The 22,739-nt window shown below is 41.5% G+C and overlaps 3 protein-coding genes across 5 annotated transcripts in view; 1 reads left to right on the top strand and 2 right to left on the bottom strand.

Moving 5' to 3' along the window:
• Positions 1-231: 231 nt before the first annotated feature.
• On the bottom strand, positions 232-2,815 carry LOC110537983 (EEIG family member 2). The gene is made up of 8 exons (XM_090193067.1): positions 2,517-2,815; positions 2,160-2,280; positions 1,842-1,871; positions 1,516-1,632; positions 1,254-1,300; positions 991-1,079; positions 513-737; positions 232-393 (listed from the first exon to the last, which is right to left on the bottom strand). The coding sequence occupies exons 1-8, from the start codon at positions 2,699-2,701 to the stop codon at positions 320-322; spliced, it is 888 nt and encodes a 295-aa protein (XP_090049193.1). The 5' UTR covers positions 2,702-2,815; the 3' UTR covers positions 232-319.
• A 187-nt stretch (positions 2,816-3,002) lies between these two features.
• On the bottom strand, positions 3,003-5,992 carry pet100 (PET100 cytochrome c oxidase chaperone). Its single transcript, XM_021624474.3, has 4 exons — positions 5,115-5,992; positions 4,398-4,484; positions 4,027-4,059; positions 3,003-3,693 (listed from the first exon to the last, which is right to left on the bottom strand). Exons 1-4 carry the CDS (start codon positions 5,139-5,141, stop codon positions 3,598-3,600), a joined length of 243 nt encoding a protein of 80 aa, XP_021480149.1. The 5' UTR covers positions 5,142-5,992; the 3' UTR covers positions 3,003-3,597.
• The window catches only part of brd4 (bromodomain containing 4), a 62,945-nt gene continuing 46,171 nt past the window's right edge, over positions 5,966-22,739 (top strand). For all 3 annotated transcript variants that reach the window (XM_036938049.2, XM_090193048.1, XM_090193049.1), the window contains exons 1-2: positions 5,966-6,058; positions 11,234-11,418. The gene's annotated coding sequence lies outside the window, so the exon portion shown is untranslated. The remainder of the gene's footprint in view (positions 6,059-11,233; positions 11,419-22,739) is intronic.

Raw genomic sequence — 22,739 nt, forward strand, 5'->3', positions numbered from 1 at the left:
AAATAAGAGTTTCCAATTTGACTAAAGTGTTATTCATATTCTTCATGAGTTAATTTACATTAAAACATTGCCATTTACAGTAAGTCTCTGGTACAGGGTAGGAGCAAAGAAAATAAGATTTTCTTGTGGTTTGGTTGAGAAACATCTTTATTTCATTGTATTTATTTCATTATGATGACATTCTCTACACTTCCAGCATGGGAGTCCCTGTTGAGACAGAGTTGGGCATCACTGGAAATCCAATTAAGAATCAGAATCTCATTACATTATAATCAACATATAACAATTCAAGGATCGGTTGAGATCCATCTCCAATAGGCTACCTGTTCTGTATATGAGTGACACCAAGGGTTGTGGTGCCATCCTGACCAACAAAGAGTGCAAGTCCAGCTTCTGTAATAGATATAGATACTAAGCATTAGCACTCTCTATTGAGTAGTATGTCATGCTTTTAATCCTACATAGGCTAGGATTCATCTGTGTTCTTGAAACCAGCATCAAGTTCAAAGCACCTTCCATGGGAGGAGGGAGCTCAAATACTGAGCCCAAGCTCTCTAGACAGAGATGTTCAACCACATCCTGGGCATCCACCCGTGTGTTCCCGACCCGAGTCAACTGACTGACAACTCTGGCCCTCTCCTGTGCCTCTGGGTTCTGACTGGGCATGGCATCAAGCAGCAGCCCCCCCTTCATCACCAGCTGCCTTCTCAGGGTTCTCAGAATGTCCTCTGATGAACCTGAAAACATTGTGGGGTTCACTTCAAATGCCAAATGATCTTTGGTGGTTGCAGTTTGATGAGGATAGTGAATTGGTGCATCTCTGTGTTGGTGTGTTTGCCTACAACCATATTAAACAGAGGTTGTTAGGTTAACCACACAAGTCTAAGCCCTAAAGAGTTGTGTTAGCTTTCCTGAGCGAATGCCTATGCTTTAGCTCAGCAGGTTGACAGTCTTGTAGCACAGGTCCAAACCCTGGCTGGTCACGCATACCAGGCTCAGAGTGACTGGAGGTGCTTTCTCTGGGCTGCTCAACATTCTCAGATGATAAAGTTCCATTTGGCAGTGAATGCTGGGTAGGACTGAGGAAAGCACAAAACAGGAGAGTGACAAAGACTTATCGGCATAATGTAATCAAATCAGGGAAATTAATATAAATGAAGAGATGGTTGGATAGTAGTAGTTTATGTGAAATTTTATCCATAATACCGTATCAGTGAATAATAGTTGATCAAGGCTATTAATAAGGTCCTCACACTCTGAAACATGGGTCTCCCTGGAGCAGCTGCATATGTAGGCCCACCTGGACAGGTAACCAATGAATCCAGCAAGTTATATAGGATCGGTTTTGTTACAAGACTTTGTTTTCACAAAATGTACTCACCAACTGCAAACTTCCATTTCTCTAAGAGCACCCACCTTTTGTTCTACTTCTCCTATTCTCCCCATGTATTGCACTAAAGGAGTGCACTATAAAGGGAGTAGGGTCCCGTTTGGACCTAAATAATTGTGACTGACCTTGAGAAGGGAGTTGTCCAGCTTGTTGTCCTTGTTCATATATCCCTCTAGGAGGCAGTGCCGGGTCACATAACCAGAGCCTGCATACTCAGACAGGTTGAGATCGACATAACCCACCTAGTAACATGGAAATTGAGGAGATATTATTACTGAAGTTGTGAGAAAAAGGGATACCCTACAGAAAAAAACAACCTTCATGCATCTATACCTTCCATGTCTACCAATCTAAGGGGTCTGGATAAGTGTAAGCAAGCCCTTACTATGCTATATGTTGGGAGCTTGCCCATGAACATGTGGAACAGTGGTTACTCTCCTCTCAAACTTACCTTTTGGTATGACCTTCCTCCCTTTGTGTCCTGCATGAAGAGAAAAACAGGTTATTTAATCTTTTTCATAATTTCGCTTTCCTTCAGTACATTTGAATAAGATTCAAATGAGATTCAAAACACAACACACCTCATTTTATGTATGCTGTTTTACCTAGATGGGATATTTTATCAAATGTTACTCCATTTAGTAACAATTGCCATGTTGCATCCTAAATGACACCCTATTCCCCATGGAGTGCACTATATAGGGAGCCATTTGGGACACACGTCACACTGTTTTGCAGGGAGAGACCTATTTATGATAAGTTAGCTGACCTTGCGAACTGACAGTCTACACATGCAGTCATCCAGGACTCCAGACAAGCTGTTGACCGCAGTTTGGCACTCAAATTCAAACATCTTTCCCCATTGCACTGAGTTGTGCAGGACTTCCAGTCTGTGGGTTACACACACAACTTGATAATAGTACTTCTGTAACTGTGGGTAAATCTTAAGTCTTTCGTCAAATCTTGGATGTTCGCCTCTAATGCAGTCTGTCCTTGCTTCCCTCTGATTTTTTTCAGGTGAGAGGACGTGAGGAATCGAGGAAAGACTACAGATTCAACTAAAAGCTCACTTGCTCACTAGAGTTGGTGACACAACACCATATTTCAGCTGTACCCCCCCCCTCACCTTGGAGATTCCTCAGTAAAGGAGCCATCAAGCAAGCGAACTTTGCAGAAAATCAACCCTGTGACTTGTGGCACATTGCCCAGCTCATCCAAGAGTAGGGAGACGGAGAAGTTGTGCGTCCAGAAGTGTTTCCCGAGCACCGTGATGGTATGCAGGCGAGCTGCCAACCGCCTACTAGCCTCCATAGTCCCGTTTCCAGAGGCCCCTATAAAACTTGACGTATTAAGGGAAGATACAGTAGGCTGGGTTGTGTTCGTTAGAGCACACCGTAGCAAAACGTTTTAAGACACAGAACTGAAAAATGTGTCCTCATTGGATGATTTCAGCTAGTACCTGCCAGATTCTAAATGATTTCTCCCAACAGAACACGACTCAGCCATAAAATGACATGTCACAGCATGGTCCAAATCACAACACAGGGGCTTTGTGACATCATACTGTTTCTAGACCAGAATGGTCATCACAAAAAAAAAAACAGGCAGACACATTTAAACTTTAATGAAGAACAATGTTGAAACACCCATGTACAAAAGACATGTATTCTAAAAAAATTAAAATAAATTATATTCCAAGCCATATGCTTCTGTCCTCAAATTTCAATCACACATTTTTTTTTTGAGACAATCATACACACTCAATGTTTTACAACAACACCATCACAGAGCAGATCATCAACAATAAAGTCATAGTTTGATTGCAGTGAAATAAAGCATTTCCTTAAAATATTTTCAGCAAGACTATTCGGTTCAAAGGGGTAACTTGAAGGTCCCCCTCAAGCACACCCTCCAAAACGGTGTATAGCATAGCCTACCTACTCCACGAAATCCAAAATCCTCCAATCCCAAATGGCACCCTTTATCCTACACAGTGCACTACGTTTTACCAGAGCCCTATGGGCCATGGTCAAAGTAGTATACTAAATAGGTAATAGGGTGCCTTTTGTGACGCAAAACATGTTCCAGCCCATGGGCCTGACAGTGACACTGCTCCCCCTCCTGTGGAACAACAAGTAGAAAAACAGGCAGCTGATTGGGCATTGGGGATATCGTCCTCCTCCGATTGTCTCTCTGCACTGTCCTCCTCACTCCTTCTCAGCCTCCTCCAAGGCCATCCGTTTCAGTAGCCGCCGCTCCTTGCGGTCTCGCATCCGCTCTTTGAAGTCTTCCAGCTCTTTCCTCTGTAACACAGATGGTTCAGTCATAATCTACCATTGTCAATCAAAACAGTTATTCATTTTATTTTCAATTATGGAGGACAGAGACATTGACAACAAATAAAACATCCCCAGTCCTTCAATCCAACACCAAATCAAAACAGTTCTTAAAGGGTTATTCCACTCAAAATATTATGTTAAATTGTATTGGGAGTGGGATATTCCTTTAATCTCAAATCTTTACCCTCCAAAAGTGTCACTATTGGTAGGCATTGATATGTCATACTTCATTGTTCCTAAATCAAGAGACAATGTGTAACTGTTGGCATAATAACATGACATTATTCACACACTCACATGCATCTTCTCATCGGGGGGGAAAATCTCCCTCTGAAGGTAGTAGAAGAGATCACCATGAAAGAGGAAAGTAGAGTTTAACATTAATGAACAACAGATAAAAACGACTTATGACATGGTCATACACAAAATGTCAGAATTTGCTTTAGTTTGTCAGACAGTACTGTCAACCTTCTCAGACTGTCTACACAATCTAATAAAAAGTTTAAAAGCACTGAAAGAATGAGCCATTGGGCTTTATTGTGTGTTAACCTCAACAATTGTTATGTATGTAACGACTGGTGTCTCCAGCTGAAGCAACCTTAGTTATATGTACTTTTAATCATGAAATAGACTAAATGAATCAATCAACCAATCAAGATAACACTAACCTTTCTCTTCACAATATATTCTTCAAAGTACTCTGCTTGGTTGGAGATCCAGAACATGGTTACAGGGAAGGACAAATACAGCATCATCTGATCACAAAGGAACACAGACAAAATAAACATCTATATCAAGTCACTATCATCTCTTTGTTAGACATGTTAGTCAGTATAATAGATCGCTACATTGATTTGTGTATAATTGACCACTACAGTCATCAGACAACAATCAGGCAGTTGGTGCTTTCAAAACAATTGGGAACTCCGGAAGAAAAAAAACGTCAGTGATCAAATCATGACCTCGGTGATCAAATCAAATCATGCGTAGCAGCCTGAATGTTTGACTTCCCTACTTTTTCGTAGCAGGTTAACTTAGGAGAACTTACACTGCAGGTTGGGAGACGGAGGTTAAGGTTAGGAAAAGGGTTAGCGAAAATGCTCTCCTAAACTGCTACGAAAATCACTATCGAAGTGGCGTGAAAAGAGTTTGTCCCCTAAAATAACATCAGTGTTGACGAGGATGATGTTACGTGACCACCTGGCTGGATAGCTAGCAAGTTAGCTACTGTAACGATCAGCGTGTAGCTATTTCTACAACAATATAGAGCGTTTCGCGTGCAGTCTTTTTTCTTGTTGCAGCTAGGATCCCCTACAAACGACAAACTGTACCCTCGTGTATGCTATTAATCATGACATTATGATGAAACAAACCTATGTACTCACACGAAACACCTCGATTTTCACCCCCATGTTTGCGCTGCTACTGCGCCAACCTTCACACTGCACTTCCTGGTTTTCGGGTTACGACTTTTCACAAAATATCCAATCAGTAGAGTCCCATTTCTTTACGGTCAGTGCTATTCGGGATCCTTGGGACGTCACAACCCAAACCATTTTACATTTCATTATTATTCGTGAATAATAGTGTATAGTTTTATGTAAGGGCGGCACATTTCCAACAATATTACATTAGTGCTGGATATGGGTGAATATAATGAATTACTTGATGGTGACCCTATGATGCTTGATAGCCCCCACTTTTTTACATTTGTTGATTTATTTATTAAATCGATAAGAACTCTTTACAATGGAAGTAATAGCTCTGTAAAACGTGATACATCACCTATATTTGAAATCAACAGAGGAATGAGGCAAGTTTGCCCAATTAGTCCATTCCTCGACCTCTTGACAGCTCAGGTTGTACGTCTACTAGTAATCCCAGAATTCCTTTACATGTATTAAGATAAATGAAAGAATCAACACCTCTGCATAATCAAAACAGCTGATGTTAAAGTTCACAGTTAGCTATTGCTAAGTAAACGAAAGCTCAAAAGAAGCAGTTGCCTGGCTTTGACCCGCAGGTGAGAGCATGTGCCCGTGTAGATGGAAACAAACAAGTCTGAGCCTTTTGGGTATACACTTGTGCGTTGCTTTGCCATGCGGTATAAGGAACTGAAGTAGATGAAAATGTGTAGCGTGATTATTTTTGTTGTGATACAGTGCATAAGATTTTGAAAACTAAAATGTACGGTATAGCAATGAACTGATGCAAACGGCGTTACGTACTTCACGTTCTGTCTGCGCATGACGTCACCGACGACGAGAGGTGTTTGTTCTGGATCCTGGGAAAGAAAGATCCCGCGCACCTTGACAACCGAATAAACGAGGTAAAACGAATGAGTTTTTATTTTTTTAAATGACAGTGTGAACGCAAAGCCTTTAGTTTGCAATGTATTTCACACGAAGCTCCTGCGTGAGCACAAATCTAAGGACGCCGTCGTTTTTGAGGTCGTCGTAGCGTGCGCCTATTGGGAGCGAGTCGTCTGGAGGCCTGGTACTGAGACACGGGAATTAAACAAGCTAACGTTAACTGCGTTATCATTTTCTGATATCTCTGACTAAGCGAACAAAAACATGAACCATTAAGTGTTAACGTTATGCTATTGTCCTGATTACATCACAACCTAATCAATTTGGATTTCCACCGGCCTCAACAAGATTACACTAACGTTATCTAAGCTAACTGTATCAACTAGCTACCCCTCCTCCTCACTAGTATTAGCTAGCCTGCTAGAATGCCCAGCAAGCTAGCTACCTTGCTATCACTTGCCGTTGACTGAGTAGTAGTTAGCCAGCTAACAACATCAACAGTATTTTGACAACTAGTTGATTAGCTAGCAAGTAAGTCAACTAACGTTCATTTGAGCTCAGCTTGTTGTTTTGGATGATATGTGGGAGACTACCGAACCGTTTTGGAATACGGGTACTAAAATTGTTACGTAGTTCGCTTACATTCTAGAAGAGAAGATACGCAAGAAACGCATGCTTTTCAGTTCTAACGTTAACTCGCTAACTAGCTGGATTTTTAACAAATTGTCACTTTTCGATGTTCTCACATATATGGCATGTCAATTTGACAATGATAAGTGACGTGACGTACAACGCCATTTGCGTTCCTTCAACAGCATTTGAAGTAGGAAATATTTCGGAACTACGCCAAGGATCCACAACTGTAATGTAAACTTAGCTAGCTAACGTTAGCTGCTTTGGACTGGACTCTTTGTATACCTGACGAGACTTCGGTTTAAGCGTGTTCTCTTGCTCGATTTGGCGAAACCGTGATATCTGCACTTATGCAGTTGCCACTAAAGTAAGATGGTAACAAAACATTTGAAAAGGCGTTTGATATTTAGAATAAGGACTTGGAGCTGCTTGCTTGCAGTCGCCATTTTGTGTGGTCTGAAGAGAAGTGGATAAACGTTTGCGTTTTATAGAACATGTTTATTTATTTATTTTACCATTATTTAACTAGGCAAGTCAATTAAGAACAAATTCTTATTTTCAATGACGGCCTAGGAACAGTGAGTTAACTGCCCTGTTCAGGGGCAGAACGACAGATTTTTACCTTGTTAGCTCGGGGATTCGGTCTTGCAACATTTCGGTTACTAGTCCAACACTAACCACTAAGCTACCTGTAAGGAAACAAGCCGATTTGTCATATTTTGTTTGTCTGAAATCTCAACCATATAGTGAACCTTGTTGGTGTATTTCAAAGTACAGTAACTTAGCATTGTTTTTCGTGAAAATGAGTTACGCTGCTGCTGTCGACACTACTTTCGTTTTGACTGATCACTCTTGACTTTGGCATAACGTTAGTATCCCCTGATTAGGGTCAGAACAAGCATTTCACGTATTGACGTTGTCCAGGCCACATATTTGTATCCATAAGTACACACACAGCCCCACTTAATAGTATTTTGTCTAGTCTATGTACCAGGACCCCTCGGAGGTGTCACCTTTTTTTCCCCCTCTGTTGCATACCTTTTCCGACAGTAAATTGCATTTACCACTAACGTTATTGGTTAAGTTTAATTGTTTTTAGGAGTCTTTAGTGTTTATGACCATTCATATCTATCTACGCTGGTACCAAATGCATCCGGATTTGTGTCAAAAGACAGTGGGAATGGTGAGGGAGAATTCAATAAAATGTACTGTACGCAAGGGGGTTTGAAAGACAGGAGGGGTGTTGAGTTTAGAGGGAGAACAGGAGAATTTGGCTAACCCCCCTTTTAATCAAGTCAAATGTGTGACCACTCGACGGTTCAGCCTAGCAACAAAAGTAGGATGTAACAAATGATTTCTAGAAAAATGCATGCTAAATATTCACAGTATTAGTTGAGCGAGAAAGTTAGGTATAAATTAATTTGGGATGTGACAAATGGACACATTTTCTTAACGTTTAAACTGCTCTTTTTAACGGGTTTCCATTTAAAATGAAGAAGAAAAAAAATGCATAAAGTTCAACGTGAATTCACGATGTAGCTTTGCTACTGCCAGCATTGGTTTGGGTTTCACGGTGCGTCCCTTCCAAATGGTTAAGCGGTGCACCTGTACTACCATTTACTGTACCTCGTAACGTTTGCAATTCTTTCTCATTTAACTTCTCAAATGATTGCCGTACAGAACTTTGCTGCTGTCGCTTGCCTTTCGCTGCCATTTTCCAACTGTTAACGATGACGGATTAGTGGTGGATAGTCGACTCCAAAATATGAACTCCTAAGATTTAGTATTTTTGGACCGGAGGAGACTTAGTAGCCGTATTTTCGAGAACACTTGCATCTTTCATAGCTTGCGAGGGACGGAGAGAGGAGGGACACAGTATAGACAGGTTGACTACCAGGCAGACAGTCAGAACCGTGCACTTAGGCCTGTCTATCGGCAATCAAAAACTCGCAATGGAATGCTGTATCTCACAATTTCTTGGCTTGCAATGTCTCGAACTTTCATCAAAGCAGGGCCTAGCATCAATTAATTGAATAGTTTATTGAGATGAAAGAGATGCAACACTTCGCTCTCACACAGTCACGTATGTGCACAGGTTTGGTAGCCAGGGCAACAAAACAGCAGAGAAGTTGAACCACACACTTCAACACTCTTAGTTGCGGAAATAAGACTTATAAAATACACTGCCAAAAAAAACAATGATTACGAAGTTAAACAAACCATACAACTCTATGCACAATAATTATTTTTAACAATTTACACAGAAAATGTAACACATTTACTTGAACAGTGCAGATGCAAATTTTGGTAATAGAATGATGGCACAAATAGCAAAAGCCATCATTCTGTTACCAGACATTGCATCTGCACTCAAGTCAATTAGTTTTAGTACACATTTTCTGTGGGGAAAAAAACCCAAACTAGTCCAGCATCATTCTGTTACTATGGAATTGCCCTCTATCTTTCTTACTTGCCCTCCTCAAACATTTCTGGGTACACTCTGTGGTTGAGTAACCATGGTAACTCCATCCTTGGCCTAGTTGTAGGTTTTACCTCTGAATGGAGGGGTATGGACAGGGAGCGAACAATAAAATCCATACATTTTATTGGATAAACGAAAGCGCTTAAGTTCAACATCTTCCCGTTAATCATGATTCATTAATCAATAATGATTCACAGTCTTGATTAGTACCATCATGTTATGGTGAAACTATACAAATAGTCTATTAGATAAACTAGTCTAATATTAAACAGCTCATATGGATTTTCTGTCTGTCTCCCTCATGAAATTGTCTGAAAGCAGCTCCTGGAACATTGACTGCATCTAGATAATGATCAAATCAAATTTATTTATATAGCCCTTCGTACATCTGCTGATATCTCAAAGTGCTGTACAAAAACCCAGCCTAAAATCCCAAACAGCAAGCAATGCAGGTGTAGAAGCACTACCATCTAGACTGTTGACTTGTCACACCTCCCTCATATGCCATTCCATGAAAGCCTTTCAGTAGCGCCGTGCCCGGCATACTTTGGTCATGTAGTGTATGTGGACACCTGCTCGTCGAACCTCTCATTTCAAAATCATGGGCATTAATATGGAGTTGGTCCCCGCCTTTGCTGCTATAACAGCTTCTGCTCTTCTGGGAAGGCTTTCCACTAGATGTTGGAACATTGCTGCGGGGACTTGCTTCCATTCAGCCACAAGCATTAGTGAGGTCGGGCAGTGATGTTGGGGGATTAGGCCTGGCTCTCAGTCAGCGTTCCAATTAATCTCAAAGGTGTTCGATGGGGTTGAGGTCAGATTTCTGTGCAGGTCAGTCAAGTTCTTCCACACCGATCTCGACAAACCATTTCTGTATGGACCTTGCTTTGTGCATGTGGGCATTGTCACGCTGAAACAGGGAAGTTGTAAGCAAAGAATCGTCTAGAATGTCACTGTATTCTGTAGTGTTAAGATTGCCCTTCACTGGAACTAAGAGGCCCAGCCCGAACCATGAAAACAGCCTCAGACCAAATTTTCTAATACATTTGTATTTGTCACATGCACCTAATACAACAGGTGTAGTAGACCTTACAGTGAAATGCTTACTTAGCATTTAAAAAAAGTTGGCGATAAGAATAACAAATAATTAAAGAGCAGCAGTAAATAACAATAGAGGGGCTATTCAGGGGGTACCGGTGTCGAGGTAACTGTGTACATGTAGGTAGCGTTATTAAAGTGGCTATCCATAGAGAGTAGCAGCAGCTTGGGAGGGCAATGCAAATAGTCTGGGTAGCCATTTGATTAGCTGTTCGGGAGTCAGTTGGCGCTATGCATTTGGACAGGTAGCATTCTCATCACTTCAGAGAACGCATTTCCACTGCTCCAGAGTCCAATGGTGGCGAGTTTTTCACCACTCCACCATGCGCAACGCCAAGCATTGGCTGTTATTAGGCATGTTTGCGGCTGCTCGGCCATGGGAACCAATTTCATAAAGACCTCTCGGCAGTCCCGTTCTGTGAGCTTGTGTGGCCTACCATTTCGTGGCTGAGTCGTTGTTGCTCCTAGGCGTTGCCACTTAATAACAACACTTACAGTTGACCGGGGCAGCTCAAGCAGGGCAGAAATTTGACGAACTCACTTGTGCCACGTTTAAAGTCACTGAGCTCTATAGTAAGGACATTTTATTGCCAATGTTTGGAGATTGCATGACTCCCCCTTGCACACCTTTCCTTGGTTTCTTCGGTGGCATTGCCTAAAAACAGCAGTCTGATTGCATCATGTGTGCCAAGCCAGGACCAGAGTATGTAGGTCTGGGCTGCATTCAGCATGAAACAACGTTTAGGGCCGTTGTGAATCGGATGTAGGCGTACGTATTAGAATAACACACATGCCTCTTATATGTGGAGTGTGGATCATGTCGGCTCTACTGGTGACATCTCTATCTGCCATGTACGTTGCACCTTCCTGAATGCGACCCAGATTTGTCTAGACCGTAGGGTGTTTGTGCGTGCGTCCTGTTTGCTTCTCTCACTCTCGCTGGTGTTCTCATGGACTGTCCTCTCTGTTCTCTTCCCAGGTGTACCCCCTTTTCCTCGTCAGCAGTGTGCTCTGTGAACTATTAGCTGGGCCTTGGCCAGCGTCTCTAAGGGGACTCTTCTCTGGATCGGGTAACGGGCCGGCCCACGCGGCAGCTCCCTTTGCTGAATGAGGCCGGAGAGGAGATGCACTCTCGTATAAGGATCTCCACACAGAGATACACATGTAAGTTTATCATCTAACGTACTAGTATCTTTTCCTCTGGAACCCTGACAGAGGGAGAGTATAGCTTCCCTGGCCATGTCTAATGTGTACTGGATCGTGTTCAGTAGGGAGAAAGTGTTTTGAATTGAAGTGAAACAGGGAGGCACTAGGCTAATACCTGAATTTGTCCAATACAACCACTGATTGTAGTTAGTGCTCCACTGAACAAGACCTAGCTCTGCAGTGGAGAGTTTCCATGACATATATTCATCTAATAACATGGCAGCCTGTGTATGTCTGCTGAAGTGACCCCGAGACGGGAGGCGTGTGTGCCTTCATGTTTTGTTCTGTTTTGAGTTTCACAATGTTCTTGTTATGAGATGGGTGCCTGGCGCAAGGATATGAAAGGGCTTTGTTTTCCTGGTTTTGTCCTTCAGTGTACTATTCTATTTCTGCATCCCCTCTCCATCACTTGCTTTATACCTCTCGCCCTTGCACACACGCACAGCTCACACGCACTCATACTACAGTCTGGGCACGTAAACACACACACACAAACACACACCCAGAGCCAGCAGATTGGCTGGCTGTCTCCTCGACTGGAGTCCCTGTTGGTTTTGGCTGCTCTGTTGCCCACGTGATTAATGGCCTCTGAAGTCTGAAGGCGCTTCCTCCTCCTGGCCCACTCTCATCTCCTGTGTGTATGTGTGTGTGAGAGAGAGAGAGACCGTGTTTAATTATTGTGTATTTTATTCCTCTTGCGTTACTTATTACATTTTTTACTATGCATTGTAGGAAAGTGCTCATAGCAAGCATTTCACTGTAAAGTCTACTCCCTTTGTATTCGACACATCTGACAAATAACATTTGAATTGTGTGTTTCTCCGCTGCTGTCTCCCCCCCCCCCCCCCCCTAATAATGCAGGCAGCCAGTCCCAGGCAGCCTCCTCTTCCCCACTCCCACCCATGACAATGTTGCAGTGAGTGCTCAGTAGGGTTGGGCGATGTCAACCTTTGTCCTCTCGCGATTATGTATCCATAAAACATTGTGATATACAAAACTATCGCCCGTATTGGCCATCGCCCCCAAATATTTTATACATTTATGCAACTGGAGAAATCATGATGAAAGATAATGTTTATTAGAAAGTCTGGCAAGTGAATGCAATGGAAAATCTTTTCTAATATTCTTTTCTGGTGGAGGAGCAGAACAGGTTTGTGTGTCTGGCGCCCACATGATGGAGCAGTGACCGTCTGAGGAACGGGCTGTCTTACCCGTAGTAAGCTAGGTTATAGGCCTACATCATGGGCTGAATAGAAGCGGTCTACTGTCTTTAGAACTGGATAATAATTGCTGTATTTGCCTCATAAAACAATAGAAACATGTATATTGTCTGGTCTGTCTCATGAAGCTGTGATTGAAAATAAGTAGCCTATGCGTAGGCTATGGAATTTCATTCTTGTAAACTTGGGAAAAAAATCTATAGGATATTGTTTTGTTCTCTCTCATTTAAAAGCCCTCGGTCTCCTGATGTGGTTTATGCATGGTTGTGGATCTAGAACATCCAATGTAGTTGTTTTTCTATTTTGAAAAGTTGGATTTTTGAGAGTGAAAAAATAAAATAAACAGGGAAACAGAAACCTGTAACAACAACAACAACAACTGAGAAAATGGAATCAGGCAAGAAAAAAAATAATTCTATAGGAGCCTAAATACCTATGCATCCAACAAAACAATGTTTTCTGACTGGACATTTTTGTTCTGATTTGATGGTATTCGATGCTCTGTCTGGCCTACATTATTCTCTTGTGGAATTTGGGGAAAAAAACTATATACGGTTATATAACATATTTATGGAAATAGGATATATAGCAAATAACAATAGGCAAATTACTTTGAATGTCTCTTGTGTGCTGTCCTGCTGTGCGACGTGAGACTTACTGCGCAGCGCCAGTGAAGTTGATATAGGTTAAACCATCGTCTGTCACGTCACCATCGACGATGGCTGTCAATCACCATCGATAGACAATGCTATCGTAATATCGCCTAACTCTAGTCCCCAGTCCGTCTCTTCCCTCAGCTTCAGAATGGCAGGCAAGGCAGGGCCCATCGTCTTAGCTCTGCCCGGATTTGTCCCAAATGCCAAAATGGCACCCTTTTCCCTATGCGTTTTGTTACGTTACAGCCGTATTCTAAAATTGATTCAGTAGTCCCCCCCCCCCCCCCCCCCCCCCATCAATCTATACACCACCCCACAATGACAAAGCAATAACAGGTTTAGAAATGCTTGCTAATTTTGTATATATAAAAAACAAAAATATTATATTGTATATAAGTATTCAGATCCTTTACTCAGTACTTTGTTGAAGTACCTTTGGCAGCGATTACAGCCTCAAGTCTTCTTGAGTATGATGCTACAAGCTTGGCACACCTGTATTTGGGGAGTTTCTCCCATTCTTCTCTACAGATACCCTTCCCCAGATCTGTGCCTCGACACAATCCTGTCTCGGGAGTGCTACGGACAATTCCTTCGACCTCATGGCTTGGTTTTTGCTCTGATATGCACTGATATCAACTGTGGGACCTTATATAGACAGGTGTGTGCTTTTCCAAATCATGTCCAATCAATTGAATTTACCACAAGTGGACTCTAATCCATTTGTAGAAAAATCTCAAAGATGATCAAAGGAAACCGGATGCACCTGAGCTCAATTTCAAGTCTCATAGCAAAGGGCCTGAATACTTATGCAAATAAGGTATCCCTGTTTTTTATTTAATAGATTTGCAAAAATGTCTAAACCTGTTTTTGGCTTTGTCAATATGGGATACTGTGTGTCGACTGATGAGGATTTTGTATTTATTAAATCCATTTTTAGAATTGGGCTGTAAATTCACAAAATGTGGAAAACGTCAAGGGCCCTGATTATTTTTTCGAAGGCGCTACTTTTGCCCAGGGCCCAAAAGAATAGGGTGCCGTTTAGGACGCAACTCCAGCCTCCCTGAGTGGGTGAAGTTGGAGCTTTGTCACTCTGGCAGCTGCTGTATTGTCCCTGGGTCAGGGTGCACGTGGACAGTCTGGGATGGGGGACGACGACAGTGTCTGCAGTACAGAAGGGGACCTTGGGGGTGTTTTAAAATGGCACCCTAATCCCTAAAGTGCATTATTTTTGTCCAGAGCCCTATGGTACCATAATCCCCGTACAGTGCACTACTTTTGACTTGAACCCTATGGGTCCTGGTCAAAGTAGTACACTATATAGGAAATAAAGGGTGCCATTTGAGACACATCCCTAGACTGGCTGTATGTGTGAAATCAGATCTGACACATCTGTTACTGGTCGCTGCTAGACAACAGTATAGAAATCAGTGCTCGGGGGGGGGGTGTTATGGTATCTCACAGATATGGGAAAATGGTTATTGAGTAGGCTAGTCCTAGGCTTGTGAACTCATTCCGTAGTGTGTGTTTGTGACTTCATTGAATGGGAGGGTTACGTAGGGTCAGCTTGCCTCGGGCAGTTGAAGTCGGAAGTTTACATATACCTTAGCCAAATACATTTAAACTCAGTTTTTTTTCACAATTCCTGACATTTAATCCTAGTAAAAATTCCCTGTCTTAAGTCAGTTAAGATCACCACTTTAATTTAAGAAAGTGAAATGTCAGAATGACAGTAGAGTGATTTATTTCAGCTTTTTTTTCCCACATTCCCAGTGGGTCAGAAGTTTACATACACTCAATTAGTATTTGGTAGCAATTTAAATTATTTAACCTGGGTCAAATGTTTCGGGTAGCATTCCACAAGTTTCCCACAATAAGTTGGGTGAATTTTGGCTCATTCCTCCTGACAGAGCTGGTGTAACTGAATCAGGTTTATAGGCCTCCTTGCCCACACACACATTTTCAGTTCTGCCCACACGTTTTTTTATAGGATTGAGGTCAGGGCTTTGTGATGGCCACTCCAATACCTTGACTTTGTTGTCCTTAAGCCATTTTGCCACAACTTTGGAAGTATGCTTGGGGTCATTGTCCATTTGGAAGATCCATTTGCGACCAAGCTTTAACTTCCTGACTGATGTCTTGAGATGTTTCTTCAGTATATCCATATAATTTTCCGTCCTCATGATGCCATCTATTTTGTGACGTGCACCAGTCCCTCCTACAGCAATGCACCCCCACAACATGATGCTTCCACCCTCGTGCTTCAGGGTTGGGATGGTGTTCTTCGGCTTGCAAGCCTCCCCCTTTTTCCTCCAAACATAACGATGGTCATTATGGCCAAACATTTCTATTTGTTTTTCATCAGACCAGAGGACATTTCTCCAAAAAGTACGATCTTTGTCCCCATGTGCAGTTGCAAAACATAGTCTGGCTTTTTTTATGGCGGTTTTGGAGCAGTGGTTTATTCCTTGCTGAGCGGCTTTTCCAGGTTATGTCGATTATAGGACTCGTTTTACTGTGGATTTTTGTACCTGTTTCCTCCAGCATCTTCACATGGTCCTTTGCTGTTGTTCTGTGATTGATTTGCTTTTTTCGCACCAAAGTACGTTCATCTCTAGGGGACAGAACGTGTCTCCTTCCTGAGCGGTATGACGGTCCCATGGTGTTTATACTTGCGTAGTATTGTTTGTAAATATGAACGTGGTACCTTCAAGCATTTGGAAATTGCTCCCAAGGATTAACCAGACTTTTTTTGATTTTCCCATGATGTCAAGCAAAGAGGCATTGAGTGAAATACATCCACATGTACACCTCCAATTGACTCAAATGATGTCAATTAGCCTATCAGAAGCTTCTAAAGCCTTGACATAATTTTCTGGAGCTTTCAAGCTGTTTAAAGGCACAGTCAAGTTAGTGTATGTAAACTTCTGACCCACTGGAATTGTGATAGTGACAGTAACAGTGTGATAGTGACAGTAAGTGAAATAATCTGTCTAAAAATGACTTAGTAGATTTCCTATCCGACTTGCCAAAACTATAGTTTGTTAACAAGAAATTTGTGGAGTGGTTGAAAAACGAGTTTTATTGACTACAACCTAAGTGTAAACTTCCGACTTCAACTGTACATAGGCTATGGTGGGATTGTGGATTTTGATGTGAAAGAGATTTTTGGAAGTGTGTTTTAAATTATATATTTTTTAGAGCCCTTTAAAACCTGCGTTGTAGAGAATGCGAATGGAATTACAGAATCCAGACATTAAAACGGAATTCCAAAATATTATATGAACTTAGTAGGAAAATCAATTATCATAAGACAAAATGCATCAGTGATTCATATTTTCCTTTAACTTTCTGAAGTGGCAAAAACACAGGAATGCCCCTGTCTGTGTGTCCACGCGTTTGTCTACCACTTTGTATAGCCTGGACTAAATATAAGCCTTCCGCAACCACAATAACTTCATTATTTTATAAAAGATTTAACCTGCATTTTTCCAATAATCACTGATCTGGCTTTCAAGTCTGTGAAAATGTCATTTTTGTTTCAAAGTTAAGCAGAACATGCATAAAATACACATTCACTAATAATGACTAACTTGTTGTGGCACTGCAGGCATTATAGATTGAGACCTGTGCTAATTTTCTATCTCTCAAGCACAAGCCCACGTGCTAGTGAGTAGCCAGCTGATCTTTCTATTTCAATTTTAGCCAACTTGGATCTATTTGCTAACTAACAAGGTAGTTGAATTGTTATGAACACACCCTTCTGTCCGTCCTCAATTGTTTGAACAGCATGCGAGCCTGTCCACTTTGTTCAGATATTGAAATCAAGTGGCCTACCTTATTTCTCAGAATGAGACCCAGTTGCCAATAACTTACATAATTGTGATTTATGTTTATTGCAGATTTCTGAAACAGACCAGACAGCTAGTATATGTCTTTGGCTAAAATGCTGCTAGTTATGCTGCAGCGCACGACGCTGCATTCATTTTCCAGAATCAATATTCATTGATACTCCCATTTCTAGTAGTCTTATCTGCGCCCAATTTTGAGGAGTTGAGACATAAAAAAAGGTATCATTAGAAAGCTTAACTACTCCTGTATCACAGTAAAATGTCTGTGTGTTGCGGTGTCCATATGCCCAAATCTGTTGGACCAAACCTCCGAATGCAAATAGCGAGTTGAAGCTCTTCTCAGATAGGAAGAAGTGATCTTTCATCTTTGTTGTTGTGAGTGGCAGGGGCTTGTGTTTGTATGTGTGTAAATGGGAAGGAGACGAGACCAAAAAGCTTGATTCTTGCGATAGTTATTTGAAATATCACGCCAAACATACATTTAATATGTCGCCTAGTCCTGCCCGATTCTCTTTTGCCCAGTCTTGTGTGGGTGTTAAGAAACAAATGTGAAGATATTTATATACACAGCGCTGATTGTCTGATAGGATCGTCTAGAGCTCACCCCCTTACCCAGATGAACAGTCATTGGTCTGTTTTAATCAAATCAAATTGTGACGTCATGATGTGGGACAAAAGTTCCATCCCTCCCGAACAGGCTGAAATTCCAGGCATTTGTTTCCCCCAAACATCTTGTACACAAAAAGGGCAAATTGTAATTTTCACAATTTCAGACTGTTAATTCACCCGCGTATTGTGGAAATATATCAATTTTTTTACCCAGGAAAATCATGTTTTTTTTAACTGCACTGCCATTTTAAAGTGTATGTGTTTTAGTGCGGCGGGGGTGAAGATTGTATTACAGGGAGGAAGGAGGGGAGCCACCTCTGTCTTCCACACATCTGTTCCCTGTGTGTGTGGTTCACTCCACTACTCCTCCACACTCACGCGCTCCCTTGGAGGCTAGCATTCCCCTGCTGCCCCTCTCTAGTTCTCCTTCTGAGTGTCTCTTTCTCTGCCTCTTTCTTTCTTTCTCGCATTGTATCTCTCTCTGAGTACGTTTTCAGTGCATTCGTAAAGTATTCAGACCCCTTGACTTTTTCCACATTTTGTTAAGTTACAGCCTTATTCTAAAACTAATTGCATGTTTTCCCTCATCAATTTACACACAAATACGCTGTAATGACAAAGTTAAAACAGGTTTTTAGTTATTTTGAAAATGAATAAAAAAATACATGCCTTATTTACACAAGTATTCATAAATCACTCAATTGAGCTTAGGTGCATCCTGTTTCCTTTGATGTTTCTGAAACTTGATTGGAGTCCACCTATGGTAAACTCAATTGATTGGACATGATTTGGAAAGGCACACACCTGTCTATATAAGGTCCCACAGTTGACAGTGCATGTCAGAGCAAAAACCAAACCATGAACCCGAAGGAATTGTCAATAGAGCTCTAGGATTGTGTCGAGGCACAGATCTGGGGAAAGGGATCTGTAGAGAAGAATGGGAGAAACTCCCCAAATACAGGTGTGCCAAGCTTGTAACGTCATACCCAAGAAGACTCGAGGCTGTAATCACTGCCAAGTGTGTGTGATGGATTCCTAAACTTGGAATTGGGTTACTTATCAGGTATTCTATTGAAATATTGAGTGCTGTGGTTTAGAGGGTCTTCACCAGAAGTGAATGGTTATCTGTTGGAGAAAGGTATATGGTGGGTGCAATTTAAGCTTGGAATGTACTGAGTGTAGGGAAAACAATCATATGTGGTAGGCATTGATAAGGGGAGAAAGTAATGGATTAGTGATGAAGGGGGTCGAGGTCAGGTCACGTTAAGGGAGAAGGAAAAGTGTATTGCCCGCATCACTTAGTTTCCTGCCTATCAATAAAGATGCAATGTTTTAGCGAGAAGGAGTAGACTCCACCCAAAGTGGGGTACATATACCACCTCTATTGTAACCAGGTTTTTGTCGATTCAGCAGTTCAATCCTTTGGGAAGAATAAACTTGGTTTAAGCTTTCATAGTCTCCGAGTTCTTACTCTGATAATTAGATCCTAAAATGTTGCTTTTTAATTGTGTATTGTTTATAGATTGAGGGGGGGGGGAACGATGTAATCGATTGTAGATTAAGGTTTTAATGTAACAACATGTGGAAAAGGTCAAGGGGTCTGAATACTTTCCCGAATGCACTGTACATGCACACTAATTGAGTTTTAAACTGATTATGGCAGAAGGCCGAGTATGGCATTAGTCATGCAAACACTTTACTCAGCTTATCTTAATCGGTATAAGGCCAAAATCAAAGTAATCATACGCCGATTTAAAACCTGGTTTTCTGACAATAGTTTATATTATTAGTACACTGCTTAATCGGCGTTCAAGCTTTATGTTTGATCTGCGTGTGTGCCTTCACCGGTAGCGCAAGTGAAGTGAGTTCCAAAAAACATCAGTATGCATCTTAGAAATAGTTTTCACATCCTAACTTTGTCCAATTCTCAGAATAAATTAGTCTTTGCAAAAATAACATGGTCACTGTGGTAGAGCTTTGATTTTGATTGCCGATATTTCTGCTTTTATCACAAGTCCCATCCGGCAGCCTGATTTCAGATGTCATACACACAGGATTATTAGAGAAGTCATTCATCTTGCAAAGCATGTGAATGTTTTAATTGAACTATTATATTATTATTACTATTATACTATAATTGTGTGCATGTAACTGTACTCTCTTAATCTCCCTCCCTCTATCTCGTTCTCCATTGCTGTCTCTTAATTTGCCTCTTTCCCTCCATCTCCCTTTCTCTCCGTCTCGCTCTCTCTTGCACAACACAATCAGGTGATTTAGGTCAATTGAACAGTGAACAAATGGTCTGACAGACAACGATATGTTCCACACAATACATTTCAACCTGAATCCAATTAAATTTATTTATATAGCCCTTCTTACACCAACTGATATATCAAAGTGCCGGAATCAGCCCTTGCCTTAACAGGAAGCCAGTGTAGGGAGGCTAGCACTGGAGTAATATGATCCATTTTTTTGGTTCTAGTCAGGATTCTAGCAGCCGTATTTAGCACTAACTGAAGTTTATTTAGTGCTTTATCCGGGTAGCCGGAAAGTAGAGCATTGCAGTAGTCTAACCTAGAAGTAACAAAAGCATGGATTAATCTTTCTGCATCATTTTTGGACAGACAGTTTCTGATTTTTGCAATGTTACGTAGATGGAAAAAACCTGTCCTTGAAACAGTCTTGATATGTTCGTCAAAAGAGAGATCAGGGTCCAGAGTAACACCGAGGTCCTTCACAGTTTTATTTGAGACGACTGTACAACCATCAAGATTAATTGTCAGATTCAACAGAAGATCTCTTTGTTTCTTGGGACCTAGAACAAGCATCTCTGTTTTTTGTGCTGTGACGTTGCACTCCCCCTGAACAGAGCCCTGATCTGTGCCTAGGAGCCATGAGGTAAATGTGCCCCAGGGGTGTCATTCAATTGGTTGAGCTCAGTGTGCTACTCAGGGTTTTCGTTAGCCGGTAGTAGCTGGCTTTTGTCCATTTAAAAATATATAAGGAAGTGGACGATAAATAAAATCGTCACCAATTGTCAGGGTGAAGTAAAAAAAATAAAAATTATATATATATATATATATATATATATGAATGAAGCCTGCTGGTTGTATGAGTTTGGGATCCATCGTCCCAGAGTCTGTTAAGGCTATTTCTTTCTCGACAAACTGATCAATAGAATGTTAACTTTTCTACTACGGTGGATAGTAGATTGACAGGCTCATAGGCGGCGTGTCCATAAGGCTCGGGGAAGCTTTCCCTAAGTGAATTAAATTGACAAAAAGAAATAGCCTTATTAGCCTACTCCTGTCTATACATAACCACAATCATTCAAATAGGCTACTAAAGCATGACTTGGCCACAGAGGATCATTAGCTTCCCCTAGCTTTACAGAAAGAAAAAAAAATGTTTTGCCTACAGTCACTTTGCCTGTAATCGGAAAGGCAGCTCGCGCAATTGGTGCTGCAAATACCAAATAGATAATTGTCGAGATGCACCTATCATTGAAAAGTATAGGCCCAGCCAGTAATAGCGCAATATTTCCAAATTAAATCGCAGAAAAACATACTTTGGAATGCAAATGGCTATTGCTGTAAAGAGAAGACAATTAATATATACTCATGTCCTTTAGTTATTAAAATTCTAAGCTTAATTGAGCGAGCAACAGTAGGCCTATCTTATTGGCACCAGCGGAGAGCGGCGGCCATATCCCCGGTGCTCACGACACATATTCACACTCATTGTTGGGTCAGTGCCTCTTAAGTTAGTTTTTGGACAGTTTCCTCCAGTTTAGACGGACGTCATTCTATTTGTGTCTCCCCTTCTCGTAGGCCTATTATATGGACAGCGTTGTTTTTATTGGTCTGTTTGTCAGTGTCAGCACAGTAGGCTACCCTGTCATTTGTCGCATTAAAAAAGATTCTGCTAATGTCTCCAGTCAAAGTTGAGTAAAATAAGCATGAGATGTGTTTTTCCCGTGCAAGGAAAGATGAGAAGTATCTGATTATAGCCCAGGCCTCTACACTATCTGCTTTCAGCCATGCATTGAGCGGTCATTTTTTTGCCAACAGTGAATGAGTTCTATTATTAGCCTAAGTTATGACTGTCTAAAACTACTCATCACATTACGAATAGTAGGCGATCTTACATAAGTCTGCAAATGCGATGATTCATGGAAGGCGTTATTATAAAGGTGCGTTTTTCTGGGGGAAATGTGCTTCCCCAAACTTGAAACTCAGGCTTTGCATAGGCTAGTGATTTTGCTGTTCCTTACTCGTCTTGTTGGCTGAGGAAAAGAAAACGTGGACAGCTATTCTAATGTCTTCAAAGTGCCAGGAAAGGACCGCACATCCTTGCATCCTCGACTTGAATGTTCTGTTAAGATGAATTACCATAATCTAAATGTGATTTCTGTCCTTCTGAGCACCGTGGGTGGTCGCCCTAATCAGGTTACGCACCCATATGGGTCCGGTAAATTTCTCAAATGTCCAGTAAATGAAAATTCTGCAGGTCAAATGTCTGGCGCCACAATTTCATAACTGAAACCCTGGTACTACTGTACCATCACAGACACCCCCGTCTTAATTACAGCACAGCAGGCTTATTGCTCTCTCTCTCTCGCTCGCAATCTCTCTTTCTCCAGTTGTATGTGATGTGGTCTCCCTCTCTTATCATCATGTTGGTAGACAGTAGGTATGAGGTACGCTCCACATGCTGATTAGTGTCATTGTAATGTGTCATGATGAAGTGAATCACTGTTGTTTCTGGAGACAGATGGCTGGATGATTTATGGGGGGGGGGGGAATTAACTGTCTTCTGGGGAACACTGTAGCTGTGTCTCACTGTCCCTCAAACACACACCGCCTTGAATGAAATTACCACTTGCTTACAAGTATTTTATTATGCTTGTAAAGCAAGGGATGCCATTCTATTAACTTGTGTGGGAA

This window comes from Oncorhynchus mykiss, chromosome 12, assembly GCF_057628025.1.
Source record: "Oncorhynchus mykiss isolate SJ-2025 chromosome 12, ASM5762802v1, whole genome shotgun sequence".
Taxonomy (NCBI): domain Eukaryota; kingdom Metazoa; phylum Chordata; class Actinopteri; order Salmoniformes; family Salmonidae; genus Oncorhynchus; species Oncorhynchus mykiss.

Bases quoted from the DNA above. Each gene is read 5' to 3' on its own strand.
- LOC110537983 (XM_090193067.1), bottom strand. From the start codon at position 2,701: ATGGAGGCTAGTAGGCGGTTGGCAGCTCGCCTGCATACCATCACGGTG. The intron at 2,281-2,516 runs GTGAGGGGGGGG...TGTAACCCACAG, and splicing joins TTTACTGAGGAATCTCCAAG to ACTGGAAGTCCTGCACAACT. The intron at 1,872-2,159 runs GTCAGCTAACTT...CTCTTCATGCAG, and splicing joins GTAGACTGTCAGTTCGCAAG to GACACAAAGGGAGGAAGGTC.
- pet100 (XM_021624474.3), bottom strand. From the start codon at position 5,141: ATGGGGGTGAAAATCGAGGTGTTTCGT. The intron at 4,060-4,397 runs GTTAGTGTTATC...TACTACCTTCAG, and splicing joins AATATATTGTGAAGAGAAAG to AGGGAGATTTTCCCCCCCGA. The intron at 3,694-4,026 runs GTGAGTGTGTGA...TCTGTGTTACAG, and splicing joins CCCCCGATGAGAAGATGCAT to AGGAAAGAGCTGGAAGACTT.